This window comes from Bubalus kerabau, chromosome 4, assembly GCF_029407905.1.
Source record: "Bubalus kerabau isolate K-KA32 ecotype Philippines breed swamp buffalo chromosome 4, PCC_UOA_SB_1v2, whole genome shotgun sequence".
Taxonomy (NCBI): Eukaryota; Metazoa; Chordata; class Mammalia; order Artiodactyla; family Bovidae; genus Bubalus; species Bubalus kerabau.
This window is the reverse complement of record NC_073627.1, coordinates 2642872-2659393: the sequence shown is the minus strand read 5'-3', so window position 1 is coordinate 2659393 and position 16522 is coordinate 2642872. Positions and strand designations below refer to the sequence as shown.

The following is a 16522-nucleotide window of genomic DNA, read 5'->3' as shown; positions in this document are numbered from 1 at the left end:
CTCTGTCACCCCCTTCGCCTCCCACCTTCAATCTTTCCCAACATCAGGGTCTTTTCCAATGAGTCAGTTCTTCGCATCAGGTGACCAAAGTATTAGAGTTTCAGCTTCAGCATCTGTCCTTCCAATGAATATTCAGGGTTGATTTCCTTTGGATTGACTGGTTTGATCTCCTTGCAGTCCAAGGGACTCTCAAGAGTCTTCTATATTTCTGTTAAGTGTTATATTTAGGTTTTGGCTCAGTGTTAAAATTGTTAAAATAATTTAGTTCCCCAGTACTGCCTTCAGTCCTGTTTTTTATGCTATATAGGTTTTGTTTCATACTGTGATTTGACCAGAAAATGATTTTCTACATCCAAACCTATGTAAGTTATCAAAAACTATCAACAAAAATTGGCTACAGTTATCCAACAGACTTTGAGTGTACCTAATTATAATTATGTTGAGTCCTTATTTTAGCTCAGATGGCTCAGTGGTAAAGAATCCGCCTGTCAATGCAGAAGACACAGGTTCGATCCCTAGGTAGAAGATCCAGAAGAAGGAAATGGCAACCCATTCCGGTTCTTGCCTGGGTAATTCCATGGACAGAGGAGCCTGGCGTACTATAGTCCATTGGGTTGCAAAAAAGTTGGGCATGACTTAGCAAATTCACAACAACAACAACCTTATTTTAGAGCCTCATCCACAAATATCATGAAGGATCAGATTAAATGCTTTGAAATTAATTTATGTCATGACTATATAATTCCCATTTTTAATGTGAGGATCAAAACAGAAGAATAGTATGACTTAGCTTTAATTTAGTTATACTGGTTCTTAGCGACCACTCTCTTCTAAACATTCATGCTGCTGCTAAGTCGCTTCAGTCGTGTCCAACTCTGTGCGACCCCATAGACAGCCTCCCATCAGGCTCCCCCGTCCCTGGGATTCTCCAGGCAAGAACACTGGAGTGGGTTGCCATTTCTTTCTCCAATGCATGAAAGTGAAAAGTGAAAGTGAAGTCGCTCAGTTGTGTCCGACTCTTAGCGACCCCATGGACTGCAGCCTACCAGGCTCCTCCATCCATGGGATTTTCCAGGCAAGAGTGCTGGAGTGGGGCACCATTGCCTTCTCCGCTAAACATTCATAAAATATATTTAATGAAGGACTCTGGAGTTTTACTTTTCTGTTTTCAAGTTTTCACTGTCTTTTAATGATTTTTTTTTTTTTTTTAGAAAGCTGATCTATCATTTTTTCATTTTTTACAGTTTCACTGAGCTTATCAGCAATGCAGTAGGTCTCAGGTTCCCATAAGCAGCTGTGGGATGTAATTTGTGCCCAGAAACATGAACTTATTTGAAATAGCTAGGTGTTCGCTTACTGTCTCCTCAGCCATCTGGAGTTTCAGCTCTCTTCCTGTGCTGGTTTGCCTTCAGCACTCGAGCCCGTTTTCCTTACTGTAGAGGGAGAGAACGCACAGACTAAGTCATCTCTTCTTCCGCGCATAGAGTATTCTTTAGGTAAGTTGATAATTCAGAGCTTATAAAAACCTATGCAGGCCTATTTCTCTGTGCCCTTTGATATATTCTCCACTCTGGTTAAATTTATCTGCCCATCGTCCCCTCTGGGGCACCTGGTAACTCTAGCTCTCAGTGATTTTTTCCTATGGTACTTTATCGTTTGTACCACGTGGTTTAACAATGGAGCAGGGGGTCCTCTTTATATTACTGTTATTATTTGGTCTTAGAATAATTGTTGATTTGTTGACATTTTTGGTTCCCCTGCAAAGTTGGGGTTCTTGCTAAGCAAGACAATGAGCCACTCCAGAGTTAACTGTTGGTTGACTGAGTTTTTACATATCAAATTTGGCTAGGTTTTCAAATATTTATCTTCTTGAGTAATTTTTCCATTTGGGGAAACACAAAGAAAGAATATAATACTTGAAATCCTTCTCAAGGTAATGAAAACAATGATGGTAATTAGTAATAATAGCAAGTATTAAAAGCCAAATGAACTAAAACTACCTTTGGAAGTCATTCCCTTGTCTGACCTTCCACCAATCATTAGTCACTTCCCTAAGCCATTTATTAACAATCTCAGCCCCATTTAAGATGGCAGTGTGGGGACTTCCCTGGCGGTCCAGGGGTTAAGGCTTTGCCTTCCAATTCAGGGGGTGTGGGTTCAGTCCCTGGTCTGGGAGCTAAGATCCCGCATGCATCATGGTCAAAAAAACACCAAAACAGAAAACAAACAATATTGTACAAATTCAATAAAGATGGTAGTTTGGAAATTTATCCTTCAAGACTATCGTTAAATCTATTGTTAAAGAGATTCTCTTTCAGCTTTGTTGGTCAAAGCTGTGTTTCTTGATTTGTTTTGCTGTACTCTAGAAAAAACTACCAATTTGAAATTCTTCAAAGTTACACCTGAGTTAAACCCTAACTTTAGAAACCACATCTCTCTCTTGGCACTCTTTTTAGCTTGTAGAAATGATAAGCGCTTAAAAACAAATAATAATAATAAATTGTTTCAGAGTAATAGATTTACATAATGGATTGTGTAATTTCAGTGTATTGATAGCATGCAAAATAATGTACTGATTTGATGTCAGAAAAAAAATGCCCTAACAACTTAGCAGTTTTGTTCTTAAATTCTTAGCATGAAAAAGCCATGAAGAAAGGCTTTGGTCTCTAGCAAGTAAAAAGGCAACATAAATAGACTCCTTTGTTCATCAGCAGCAGGTCTGGTGTTCAGCAAGCAAAACAAATTCTTTTTCTCTACATTAAATGCATGAAAATTTTGTGTCCTCATTTATTTTGCTTGACCAGCAACCTGTTGCATCTCAGTCTACAACTTCTACGCTCTGTGTGTTCCCGTGTGACTTGTTTGTCTAGAAATCTATTAATGAGATATGGGCATTTGGGTTGCCACCATGACAACCAGGCAGTATAGCTTGTTTGCTGTTTCCTAGAGACAGAGTCTCAGAAAGGAACATCGTCCCTGCAGTTACTTATTGAGTCCTGGGACCTGGTAACCATGGAAATGTAGATCAAGATGATGTGAATAAATTGTTTACAAGGTACACGCAGGCTGATAAGCAGCTGGCTCAAAGAGACGGTGGAACATGGTATGACCAGTGCATCACTTTGCAGTCGTCTTTTTATTAAAAAGGTCTTATTTAGTATTCTCTCTGTTATAGGGTTCCAGAAACCGTGTCATCATCATAACTTTTCATCCATCCCTGAGAGGAGTTTAATGTCTTGCTTTTATTAGGTAGATTTTGTGCAGTGCATGGTGTGACCTTTTGTGGAAATATTAATGACAATGTTTGCATACTGTTGGACACGTTTTCTCATCAGCAGGGTTAGCCGCAACATTTACTGCCCACTGTTACCATGCACATAGACCTGGGGATTTAAGTTGGCACAAGAAACAGCTGTTATATGGAAACCTGTGGCTGATCCATGTTGATGTATGGCAGAAGCCGACACAATATTGTAATCATCCTTCAATTAAAAGTAAATCAAGAAAAAGGAAGCGGGAAAAAAAGTTGTTAATCTCAGACTGTATCTATACAATTGAAGGGAGAGTACATAAGGAAAACCATGTGAACAAGAGGGTTGCCTGTGTCTAGTAGAGGAAAGTGAGATCGTTTTGTCTAGGGTGATGAGTTTTTTAGGGTTTTGGTCATGGTATCTTGAAGCAAGAGTAGAAGTAAGAGCAGACTGAATGACAGAGAACATTGCAAGGGTAAGAAACCAGGAAACAAATGTCTAGAATAGCGGTAGAAACGATGCCTAGACTTCTGATGTTAAAGCTGGTTGAAGCTACTAGTGAGAAGTACAGCTGGAGAACTGGGGTGAATGTATATTTTCAGTAACACATTTTCACAGGTAGGTTTGTTTATTTAATAGATTTATTTTTGACCTCCATTTATTTACTTGCCCACAAATCCTAGGGCATTAAGAATGTACTCTTCTGAATTTGTAACTAGAATGTCTTAGATATTTCAAGAAAAAAAAATGTATCATGTATAGTTTTCACTACTTGTCCTCCTCGGTTCTCCGACGTCCTAGTTCCTAGGACGTTCTATCTCCCTTCTTCCATGTCTCACTGTCAGGTTTTCAATCAACATGGATTTCACTGTAGCTCTTTGAATTTCCTATTTAATCCATATTAAATAGGAGAAATAACATTTGTTTTCTTGATATATATATATATATACACACACACACACACATACATATTTATGTATATTTTGGGTAGAACTTAGTAGAGTGGCTGTGGTGGAGATTTGGTTTAAATTCAAGAAGCAGAAAAACTAAGATAAGATTTTTAAAAATTACTTGATGTATACAGGATCAAGGGAATTTTTTTAGAACTTAAATTCCCCAAAAGTGAAAAACTGTGCCAAGAAATGTGACCCTACAGAAATCTGGGGGACAAAGTCTGTTGTGAGCTTTTCTTTCCTTTGCAATAATTTTGACCAGCATTTAGGTCACTTGGGCAATAAAACTCAGAACACCAGTTTACACTTTTACCAAAAATAACTGCAGTGTAGAACCTCCCACAGATGCCATATGTCTCAGGCCATTTGGAAGAGTCAGGATCTGCCACATGCCAGACTCTCAGGACGCCACATCCTTGGCGTCCAGATGTCCTAGGTCTGGGTCTGGTGGGGACAGGGGCACCTTGCACCCCATGCGGGCGACGGGAGGGATAAAGGGGCTGCTGGACGCAGATGTGGGAGCATGAGTGAGTTCTCAGTAGTGTCCGACTCTTTATGACCCCGTGGACTAGAGCCCGCCAGGCTCCTCTGTCCATGGGATCCTCCAGGTGAGAATACTGGAGTGATTGCCATTTCCTCCTCCAGGGGATCTCTTCCACCCAGGGATCGAACCAGCGTCTCCAGCATTGACAGGTGGATTCTTTACCACTGAGCCTCCTGGGAAAACCTGGGAGAGGACCGTTCAAAAGCCGGGAAGCAGAAAATAAAGGAGTCTTGAAGTAGATGTGGCTCAGGAGGCAGATAAAAGGGCAGTGTGGACCAAAGTCACCCGCCAGGAGGCTGCAGGGTTTGGGCTCAAACTGAAGGCCTGACCTCAACCCGTGGTTTCTGCCTGAGCCTCCAAGGGGAGCGGGGCGAGGTCTCCGCGGAGGACCCACATCCCAAGAGCAGGGGCCTCCGGGGACGCGCGGCCGAGCGGGCCCACTCGCCCCGCCCCGTAACCCCGCCTCCTCAGGGCCTCTCCCGTAACCCCGCCTCCTAGTAGCCCCGCCCACACGCTTCTCGGGGCCGAGAGGCGGGAGCGCGCGCGCCCGCAGGCCGCGTCCTCGGGCAGCCCCGCCCCCAGGTGCGTCGGGCGCGGGGCGGAGCGCGACTTCCGGCGCCGCGCCCGCCCCGCCCCGCCTCTCGCGGGCTTGCGGCGTCGGGGGCGCGCGCGCGGCCGCACTCTCGGATCCAGTTAGAAGCTGAGGTGCTCGCGGACCCCGCGGCCCGTCCGTGAGGTGAGGCGGGCGCTGGGGACTGCGGCGTGGGAAGCCCCGCCGTGGAGCTGTCACCCCTCGGGGAGGCGTGAGGGCTCGAGGAGGGGCGGCGGGCGAGCCGGGGGTCCGGGGCGCGGAGCGGCCGAGCGGGCGCTGGGGGGCAGGATGGGCCCCGAGGCTCGAGGGTGCGTCCTGTGGGGGTGCTGCCCGCTCCCCTCCAGGGCTCGGGGCGTCCGGCCGCGGGACGGCCCCCGGGCTCGGCCGGACGGGCTCCATCCTCCGGCGTCGTTAGGAGGGGACGTGTGGAGAAGGACGGTCCTCTGACCCGGCCCCGAACGGGGTCCCCTGGGGGCTTGGTTGCCCCCCACCCCGCGCCTCAAGAGGACTGCGGAGATGCGCAGAGCCCGGGCGCAGTCAGGGGAGAAACACCCGATTCTCATTCCGTAAACGCCAGGACGGGCTCCAGGCGTGAAAGTACTCAAAATACGAATGCTCAGGAGGCTGGAGGCTCTCGGAGCTGCAGCAAGGTTGCTCCTGGCTCCCAAGGAGTGGATGAGTGAAGTCGTTCAGTCGTGAACGACTCTTTGCGACCCCGTGGACTGTAGCCCACCAGGCTCCTCCGTCCATGGGATTCTCCAGGCAGGAATACTGGAGTGGGTTGCCATTTCCTTCTCCAGGGGATCTTCCCGACCCAGGGATCGAACCCAGGTCTCCCGCATTGCAGGCAGACGCTTTAACCTCTGGCTCTTCTGATATCCTGGCCCTTTAGTTTCATATGTACATATGATATGTAACTTTTTAACAGTTACCTGGTATTCTGTTGCATGAATGTGTCATAATGTATTCATAAGGCGTTTCTAAATAAATAAGTCTGGAAGAATCGACTTTCCAGGGAGGACGTCCTGGTTCTGCAGGAGCAGAAGGGGAGTCAGAGAGTGTATGTTGGACTCCCGGCCGTAGGCGAGGTTCAGTATTATCTTACGCAGTCTCACCTGCATCCTTCTGAGGTCGGAGGGGTTTTATTCCACGGGGCAGATGTGGAAAACGGTCCCCGCAAAAGATTAAGTCACTTATTTAGGTCCCAACTAGCAAGAATGGCTGAGATTCCAACCCAGGGATGCCAGACTCTAAATTCTCATGGAATTTAGCAAAATTCTTTTGCTTCCAACCAGAGAGCAATATTACATGTTTTTAGGGAAGATTCCATACAAAAGGACATTATTTAGGCAGTTAGGGCTTTGGGCGTATTTGGGTTAAACGCTAACTTGTAAGGCATTATTGTTGTTGTTCAGTCGCTAAGTCGTATTCCGACTCTTGGCAACCCCGTGGACTGCAGCAAGTCAGGCTTCTTTGTCCTTCACCATCTCCTGGATTTGCTGAAACTCATTTCCATCGAGTCAATGATGCTGTCCAACCATCTCGTTCTCTGTCGACCCCTTCTCCTCCTGCCCTCAAACTTTCCCAGCATTAGGGTCTTTTCCAGTGAGTCTACTCTTTGCATCAGGTGGCCAAAGTATTGGAACTTCAACTTCAGCATCAGTCCTTCCAATGGATATTTAAGGTTCACTTCTTTTAGGAAATCAATTAATCCTCGAATATGTGCTGTTTAAGTGTATTTTCCTTCAGACAGGATTTAGTATAGAGAAATCTCACATTCAAGGCAAGAACAAATTTATTAATACAGATTTAGTCAAGTGTCTTTTATATTCCATATACTAAACTATGTGCCAGAAATACCAAGATAAAGACAATTTGTAACCTCTGCCCTTGAGTTTGAGAGGGATGATTGTATAAAAGAATTTCATAGTATTCTAATAAATTGGAATCTTTGCTAGTGTGTGAATTAACCAGATTAGAGTAGTTTTAAGCACAAGTTTTTAGGAACCTGTTATGTATAAGAAAGGGCTTCCCTGGTGGCTCAGATAGTAAAGAATCTGCCTGCAGTGTGGGAGACCCAGGTTCAATCCCTGAGTCAGGAAGATCCCCTGACAAAGGAAATGGCAACTGACTCCAGTATGCTTGCCTGGAGAATTCCAGGGACAGTCCATGGGGTTGCAGAGTCAGACACAACTGAGCAGCTAACACTCTGTGTAAGAAAAGGTACTGTGTGACTTATCATGTGGGTACCTTGGCATTATTTTCCCATTCATTGAGAAATACTGTCAAAAAATTTAGGTTAAATCATATTGATGGTTATTATTTTCTTTTATCATTACGCTACTTTCAGTAAATTTTAAAATGCTAGAGAAGAAGAGAACATTTATAATTTATCCCCCGTTAAGGAGCTTGATTTCAGTAGTGCTTTTATTTTATTAATGGAGAAGCCAGTGGTATGTGTAGCGGGGCAGGAATTTCTTTCAAGTCCTCTGCCAAAGATGTTCTTAACCTCTTCTTCCAAAATTTAAATCTTAAAGGTACCATTAACACCAGATTCCATTTAGGCTTTATTGCTCAGAGACCTAGTGGAAACAGAGTCTCTAGTTTAGGCAGAAATGGTAACTTGCTGAAATGGGTTACATTGCCTCTGGCATGGCTGTAGGTGGGTGGATAGAAGGGGTCATGGGGCATTTAGGAAATTTCTCCCAATGGCTTCAGTTGCTCAGTAAAGTAGCAGTCAAAGTCATAATCTGAGGGTGGTGCCGTGGGTGGAAGTTTGAGGTTTGGAGATTAGAGTGAAAGGGCTAGTGAAATATGGGCTAAGTCGCTTCAGTTGTGTCTGACTCTGTGCAACCCCGTAGATGGCAGCCCACCAGGCTCCCCCATCCCTGGGATTCTCCAGGCAAGAACACTGGAGTGGGTTGCCATTTCCTTCTCCAATGCATGAAAGTGAAAGTGAAGTCGCTCAGTCGTATCCGACTCCTAGCGACCCCATGGACTGCAGCCTACCAGGCTCCTCCATCCGTGGGATTTTCCAGGGAACAGTACTGGAGTGGGGTGCCGTTGCCTTCTCCGAGTGAAATATGGGATATTCCGGTAATTAAACGGTTCTCAGATGTGAAAAGTGAAGTCAGGGAAGTAGCGATGAGCAAAATAAAAGTATTTAATCTAACTTTGCACATAAGGTACTTGACCATCCATGTCCTGGGTTCACTTTGCCTGGCTTCTGCCTTCTTGGCAGGTCCCCCTGTTCTTTACACGGGGCTTCCTGGGTGGCTCAGACAGTAAAGAATCCACCTGCAATGCAGGAGACCTGAATTTGATCCCTGGCTGGGGAAGATCCCCAGGAGAAGGGATAGGCTAACCACTCCAGTATTCTTGGGCTTCTCTGGTGGCTCAGATGGTGAAGAATCCACCTGCAATGCAGGAGACCTGGGTTTGGTCTCTGGGTGGGGAATAGCCCCTGGAGAAGGGAGTGGCTACCCACTCCAGGATTCTTGCCTGGAGAATTCCATGGACACAAGAGCCTGGCGGGCTGAGCGACTAACACTTCCACTGTTCTTTACACAGGTCAAGCCACTTTGCAGAGTCTAGTTTTTTCATTCTTTTTTCTCTGCCTGGAATTTGCATTCCACTCGTCCCCAAGCGCTTTCCCCAGTTGCACTTAACACATTATATTAAATCTTGTCTGCAAAGTCAGTAACAGTGTCTAACACTTCCTTTTTTTTAATGTTTGCTGAGTAAACCCCTCAGTAAATGTTTAATGAGTATGCCACTTTTCTTCCTCCTTTAATCTGTAAACAGCGGTCAGCAGACTTTTCCCGTAAAGAGGCAGCTAATAAATACTGTAGATCTTGTGGACTGTACTGTCTCTCTCTTCACTACCTGACTTTGCCATTGTCACACAAAAGCAGGGGTAGGCAGCGTAGAAACAAGTGAGCGTGGCTCCATTCCAAGAACCCTTTATTTATAGACTCGAGATTTGAATTTCATATAATTTTAACATGTCACAAAATATTACTGTTCTTTGATTCCCTCCCACCTCAACCCCATACATTTAAACAAGTGAAAAACAGGCTTAGCTCCCGGGCTGTACACACGCAGGCTTTGGGCTGCATTTCACCCCCGCATCCTCCACTGTACTTTGCAGACCTTTGATTTGTAAAGACAATGAATCTCGATAGAGGGATTTGCAGTGAGATGATACTGGTTTTAGTATTAACATTAGTGGTAGAGAAGCAAAGATAAAGAAGGCAGTCTTCTTTGTCAAGGATTTCATGGTCAAGTTCAAGATTAAGATGTAGACAGATAACGATGACACAGCATGGTAACTGCAGTTACAGTTTCTTGATTGGAGCGAAGGAGTCATAACTAGTTCTGCTTGGTTAGATCAGAAGGCACATCTAATGGTCCTCTGCTGCGGACTTCGGAACATCTTCAGCTAAGATCCTTTCCAAGAATCTTTGCAAACTTGATGAGAAGGTGACTGACCACATCTTTTGCCAGGATGGCTATGAACTTCAAGATGATTCAGTTCCTCTGTTTTGTAGGATGTAATTTCATTTGTTATTCTCAGAAATAAAATTAATACATTCCAAATGATTTTTTTCCTAACAGTTATTTCCAAAGGTCATGCACATATTTTTTATTGCTTTGAAAAAGGTGAAATATATTTCATAGTGCATCTAATGTAGTAATCAATGTTTGTTTAATACATTAATGAATTTCTGATATTGAATTTTGGGCCTTGTAACATTTAGTCCTTAAGTCAATTATTAATGCATTAGAAAAGGAAGATGGCTTTAGTGGGCTTTCAGTTTCCTTGCTACTTATTAGATTTACTCTGAGTCATTTCTCTCTGGGAAAAATATATGGCCGTTAGCATCACTGATGCCATCTTGTACCGTTACAGTCGATCCTGTGCTATCCCCTCCCTGACCCAGGACTGAACTGTGCAGAGGGTCACTTCTCTGTTGTTAAGGGCTTTGCAGTTACTAGAAACTGTTTAGTAATCATTAGGATCAGGTGCCCTGTGTGCTCCGTTAGTCCATGAGTCTCGTCACTCATTCGTGAATCTTGACTTAGAAATGCACGTTCCATTATCCGAGCACCTACCTCCATTCCCTTCGCCAGGAGATCTTCCCCACCTGGACCAAACCTGAGTCTTCTGCATCTCAGGCAGGGCCACCAAGGAAGCCCCACCTACCACCACTCTAGGGTAACTGTAAAGTTGTCCCTCTCGCCCCAGGAGTGCAAATTGCAAATGCTTCCAGGTTGCCACCCTCTCTCCTGACCCCAGGCCCACCATGTGACAAAGTTACCCTGTAACAAACTGATCCACTGATGACACAGAGCTTCCTGCCTCGTTTCTTGGTTTCAAGATAGCTTTCTTGGTTCTGTGAGCACTTTTTGTCCCCTCCATCCTTCAACAGGAAGTTGAATGTTTGATTACACCTTCAGGGATACTGGGTGTTTAAAACTTACTTAATTATCATTTCATGCTCTATAACGTATCAATACATTCCCCAGACATACTGTGGAGCAATGGAAAGTAACTTCAGAGGTTTATAAAAATAATTTTGTGCTCTTATTTCCTTGTCTTTGTCATAGTTCTTTAGCCAGTTCTTTTTTAGTTGAGAATTTGCCTTTGTTAAAGAGTTTTCAAGGTACTGTATTGGAAAGACTTGGGAACTGGATCAAGTATTATGAGTTTTCCAAAAAAGTACAGTTTGTTAAAAACATGCCACGAGAAGACTTATTGTCCTTTTAATTGTCAACTTATGCTTCTAAGGATCATCTTCTAGTATATGTTGCAAAAGAGAAGGTCTTAGGTGTGGTGTCTACTCAAAAAGCCACTTTCTGTGGTTGTCTGTCCTCTCTTTAGGATGCCCGGGGCTTGTGTGAACTGTGTTCCTAGTGGGGGAACTTCTGGATGTTGGCTCTCTGCTTATTTTCCACTTGCAGCCAGTGATAAATGGGGGGCAGGCCAGGCATCCATCAGTCCCTTTCTCTTTTGTCCTTTTGAAGGCCACCACGTAGACTGTGGGCTTCCAAGGTGGCTCAGTGGTAAAGACTCCACCTGTCAATTCAGGAGACTCAGGTTCCTGGAAAAGGGCATGGCAACCCACTCCAGTATTCTTGCCTGGAGAATCCCATGGACAGAGGAGCCTGACGGGTACAGTCCATGGGGTTGCAAATGAGTCGGACATGGCTGAGTATACACACGTAGGCTATAATGTTTTGAATAATCAAGGTGCATCATAGTGTAGAAAGAGGAGGAACTTAGAACTTGATGCTAAACACAGGTTTTCTTTGGGACCAAGAACAGGTGCAGCACAAGTTTTAAAGCTTTTACAGACATCCCCTCACTGGCCACGCCTCATCTCTAGCTTTTCAGCCCCCTTTCCAGCTGTGCCCTCCTGTCAGAAGAACCACTTTCATGTCCTCTCTGCGGGGAGGATTCCCAGCTTTCAGGAAACCTCCCTGCCCCGCCAACCTGTAGGGCTTGGTTTCAGCTCAGACAGGTCTCTCTATCTTTGGCCCAGATCTTCAGTGTAGACAGCACTGCCTTCCCACACTCCACCCCCACCCTGAACCCTCTTTCCCAACCTGCTAAACAGTGGGGACAAGGGGGCACCCTGGGGACTTGGGATCATCCTGCCAGTCTGGCGTAGGCTCCCTTCTTCTGTTGCTTTTCCTTCTGTCCTCTTGACAGAAGGGAACCCCCAGAGACATTGTGGTCCTCACACTTGAAGAAGCTGCAGGGCATCTCCCCACACCTGTGATGTGCGGGCAGCTCTCACGGCCCTTGGTGCTTCCCATCCCGATGCAGAGCCACCTTCCCGGCTTGACCACCCCCACCCCCTGGCCCTTTTCACGGTGCACCTGGTTAGACCAGCATGGCTGCGCGCGTGGGCGCAGGGGTGGGCAGGTAAGATCAGAGTTGTGTCAGCTCACAAAAACCCGACTCCAGCTTTGAAGTTCCCAGTTAGATGCACATGAAAAGTTAATCGACATTAAGAATGTTTCTTTTGAGTTTTCAAACAGCCCAGCCAGGCACTTCATATCTCAAAGAAAACAAGCAGTTAGTTGATTTTCCTTCTTTAAGATGTTTTGTTTTCCACCACAAAATTACTAGAGCTAATCAATGAATATAGTAAAGTTGCAGAATATAAAATTAACACACAGAAATCCCTTGTATTCCTATACACTAACAATGAGAAAACAGAAAGAGAAATTAAGGAAACAATTCCATTCACCACTGCAACGAAAAGAATAAAATACTTAGGAATATATCTACCTAAAGAAACAAAAGACCTATATATAGAAAACTATAAAACACTGGTGAAAGAGATCAAAGAGGACACATAGATGGAGAAATATACCGTGTTCATGGCTCAGAAGAATCAATATAGTGAAAATGAGTATACTACCCAAAGCCATCTATAGATTCAGTGCAATTCATTTCCCTATCAAGCTGCCAATGGTATTTTTCAGAGAACTAGAACAAACAATTTCACAATTTTAATGGAAATACAAAAAACCTCAAATAGCCAAAGCAATCTTGAGAAAGAAGAATGGAACTGGAGGAATCAACCTGCCTGACTTCAGGCTGTACTACAAAGCCACAGTTATCAAGACTGTATGATACTGGCACAAAGACAAATATAAATATAGATCAATGGAACAAAATAGAAAGCCCAGAGATAAATCCACCCACCTATGGACACCTTATCTTTGACAAAGGAGGCAAGAATATACAATGGAGAAAAGACAATCTCTTTAACAAGTGGTGCTGGGAAAACTGGTCAACCACTTGTAAAAGAATGAAACTAGAACACTTATATACACCATATACAAAAATAGAACACCATATACAAAAATAAACTCAAAGTGGATTAAAGATCTAAACATAAGACCAGAAACTATAAAACTCCTAGAGGAGAACATAGGCAAAACACTGTCCAACATCAACCACAGCAGGGTCCTCTATGACCCACCTCCCAGAATATTGGAAATAAAAGCAAAAATAAACAAATGGGACCTAATTAAAAGCTTCTGCACAACAAAGGAAACTATAAGCAAGGTGAAAAGACAGCCTTCAGAATGGGAGAAAATAATAGCAAACAAAGCAACAAAGAATTAATCTCAAAAATATACAAGCAACTCCTGCAGCTCAATTCCAGAAAAATAAACGACACAATCAAAAAGTGGGCCAGAGAACTAAACAGACATTGCTCCAAAGAAGACATACAGATGGCTAACAAACACATGAAAATATGCTCAACATCACTCATTATCAGAGAAATGCAAATCAAAACCACAATGAAGTACCATTTCGCGCCAGTCAGAATGGCTGCTATCCAAAAGTCTGCAAGCAATAAATGCTGGCGAGGGTGTGGAGAAAAGGGAACCCTCTTACACTGTTGGTGGGAATGCAAACTAGTACAGTCACTGGAGAACAGTGTGGAGATTCCTTAAAAAACTGAAAATAGAACTGCCTTATGATCCAGCAATCCCACTGCTGGGCATACACACTGAGGAAACCAGAAGGGTGCAGCATTGTTTATAATAGCCAGGACATGGAAGCAACCTAGATGTCCATCAGCAGATGAATGGATAAGAAAGCTGTGGTACATATACACAATGAAATATTACTCAGCCATTAAAAAGAATACATTTGAATCAGTTCTAATGAGGTGGATGAAACTGGAACCTATTATACAGAGTGAAGTAAGCCAGAACGAAAAACACCAATACAGTATACTAACACATATATATGGAATTTAGAAAGAAGGTAACGCGTGCTGCGATTCATGGGGTCGCAAAGAGTCGGACACGACTGAGCAACTGAACGGAACTGAACTGAACGATAACCCTGTATGCGAGACAGCTAAAGAGACACAGATGTATAGAACAGTCTTCTGGACTCTGTGGGAGAGGGCGAAGGTGGGATGATTTGGGAGAATGGCATTGAAACATGTAAAATATCACATGTGAAATGAATTGCCAGCCCAGGTTTGAGGCATGATACAGGGTGCTCAGGGCTGGTACACTGAGATGACCCAGAGGGATGGAATAGGGAGGGAGGTGGGAGGGAGGTTTGGGATGGGGAACACATGTACACTCATGGCGGATTCAAGTCAATGTATGGCAAAACCAATATTGTAAAGTAAAATAAATAAATTTTTTTAAAAATAGAAAAAAAAAAAAAGATGTTTTCATTCTCAGAGTAGTGTGTCTTTTTTCAGGCTGCTACAAAGAAAGTAATGTCAGCTGGTTTGTAAACAACCAAAAACAAAAAAAGGATGTTTCACTTTAATAACTTGAGTAGATAGAACATCAAAGTTATTGACATTTACATTTTTCACATGATTAGAGTTTTAGAATATTAGAACCATTAGATTTTTCTTGTTGTTGTTCAGTCACTAAGTCATGTCTGACTCTCTGCAGCCGTGTGAACTGTAGCCCGCCAGGCTCCTCTGTCCATGGGATTTCCCAGACAGGGTACTGGAATGGGTTGCTATTTCCTTCTCCAGGGGATCTTCCCGACCTAGGGGTCGAACCCAGGGCTCCTTCACTGCAGGTGGATGCTTTACCACTGAGCCTCTTGGGAAGCCCTGCTCCCTGAGAGACTCGAGCACAAAGTGGTGGAGGGCACTCTGGCTGAGGAAGAGCGATAGGGAGGTAGTCCATCTGGGATGGAGCTCGGGGCGGGAGGAGGACAGGGGGAAAGCACCTGCTGAAGAAAGGACTGTGTGTGTGTGTGCAGCAGGACTGTGTGTGTCAGTGTGTGCGTGCACATCTGTGTGTGTGTGTGTGTGTGTGTGCAGCAGGACTGTGTGTGTCAGTGTGTGCGTGCACATCTGTGTGTGTGTGTGTGTGTGTGTGTACAGCAGGACTGTGTGTCTGTGTGTGTGCACGTCTGTGTGTGTGTCAGTGTGTGTGTGTGTATGCAGCAGGACTGTGTGTATGTGTCTGTGTGCATCTGTGTGTGTGTGTGTGCAGCAGGACTGTGTGTCTGTGTGTGTGGGTCTGTGTGCGTGCGTGTATGTGTGTACAGGACTGTGTGTGTCTGTGTGTGTGTATACGCGTCTGTGTGTGTGCAGCAGGACTGTGTTTGTGTGTCTGTGTGTGTATGTGCGTCTGTGTGTGTGCGCAGCAGGACTGTGTGTGTGTGTCTGTGTGGGTCTGTGTGTATGTGTGTACAGGACTGTGTGTGTCTGTGTGTGTATGCACGTCTGTGTGTGTGCAGCAGGACTGTGTGTGTGTGTCTGTGTGGGTCTGTGTGTATGTGTGTACAGGACTGTGTGTGTCTGTGTGTGTGTATGCGCGTCTGTGTGTGTGCAGCAGGACTGTGTGTGTGTGTCTATGTGTATGTGTGTGCAGGACTGTGTGTGTGCATGTGTCTGTGCGTGTGTCAGCATGTGTGTGTGTGTGTCTGTGTGTGTGGGTCTGTGTGCGTGCGTGTATGTGTGTACAGGACTGTGTGTGTCTGTGTGTGTGTATGCGCGTCTGTGTGTGTGCAGCAGGACTGTGTTTGTGTGTGTATGTGCATCTGTGTGTGTGCGCAGCAGGACTGTGTGTGTGTCTGTGTGGGTCTGTGTGTATGTGTGTACAGGACTGTGTGTGTGTGTGTGTATGCGCGTCTGTGTGTGTGCAGCAGGACTGTGTGTGTGTGTGTGTGTCTGTGTGTATGTGTGTGCAGGACTGTGTGTGTGCATGCGTCTGTGCGTGTGTCAGCGTGTGTGTGTATGTGGCTGCACTTGTGGCACGCAGGATCTTGCTCCCCAACCAGGGAGCAAACCCGGGCCCCCTGCCTTGGGAGCACACAGTCTTAACCACCTTACCACCAGGGAAGCCCTGGGACTTTGCTTTGGAAGAAAGGGGCAAATAGGCTGAACAGACACCAGCGTGACTTCTTTGCTTAGTTGTCTTGTGTCACCTTCTGTAGAGATGCGTCCCTGTTAATCTCACTTTTTAAGCCACTTGAAAACCTTTGCAGCAGCAGTCCTCAGCTTTCTGCCGCCCTGCACGCTCAGCCCGTCAGTGCCCTGCCCTTCGTGGTGGGGAGGTGGGCAGGCGTGGAGCGTCTCTCTGGGTTACTGCCGTGCTTCACTTGGACAGTCTTGGTTACCCTTGGGAGTGTCCTAACCACGGAGTTAGGAGCACATTATCCTGT

The 16522-nt window shown here is 45.0% G+C and overlaps 2 protein-coding genes across 3 annotated transcripts in view; one reads left to right on the top strand and one right to left on the bottom strand.

Moving 5' to 3' along the window:
- Positions 1–4604: 4604 nt before the first annotated feature.
- LOC129650351 (proline-rich protein 2-like) lies at positions 4605–5739 on the bottom strand. The gene is made up of 2 exons (XM_055578734.1): positions 5078–5739; positions 4605–4707 (listed from the first exon to the last, which is right to left on the bottom strand). The coding sequence occupies exons 1-2, from the start codon at positions 5737–5739 to the stop codon at positions 4605–4607; spliced, it is 765 nt and encodes a 254-aa protein (XP_055434709.1).
- The window catches only part of ABCA5 (ATP binding cassette subfamily A member 5), a 66405-nt gene continuing 55213 nt past the window's right edge, over positions 5331–16522 (top strand). Inside the window, exon 1 of one of the 2 annotated variants that reach the window (XM_055575007.1) lies at positions 5331–5484. The gene's annotated coding sequence lies outside the window, so the exon portion shown is untranslated. The remainder of the gene's footprint in view (positions 5485–16522) is intronic. The other variant, XM_055575008.1, reaches the window with a different exon arrangement.

Excerpts from the sequence above, each read along its gene's own strand:
- LOC129650351 (XM_055578734.1), bottom strand. The coding sequence starts at position 5,739 with ATGGAGCCCGTCCGGCCGAGCCCGGGGGCCGTCCCGCGGCCGGACGCC. Across the intron at positions 4,708-5,077 it reads GGCAGAAACCACGGGTTGAG|CAGCCCCTTTATCCCTCCCG; the intron begins GTCAGGCCTTCA and ends ATCTGCGTCCAG.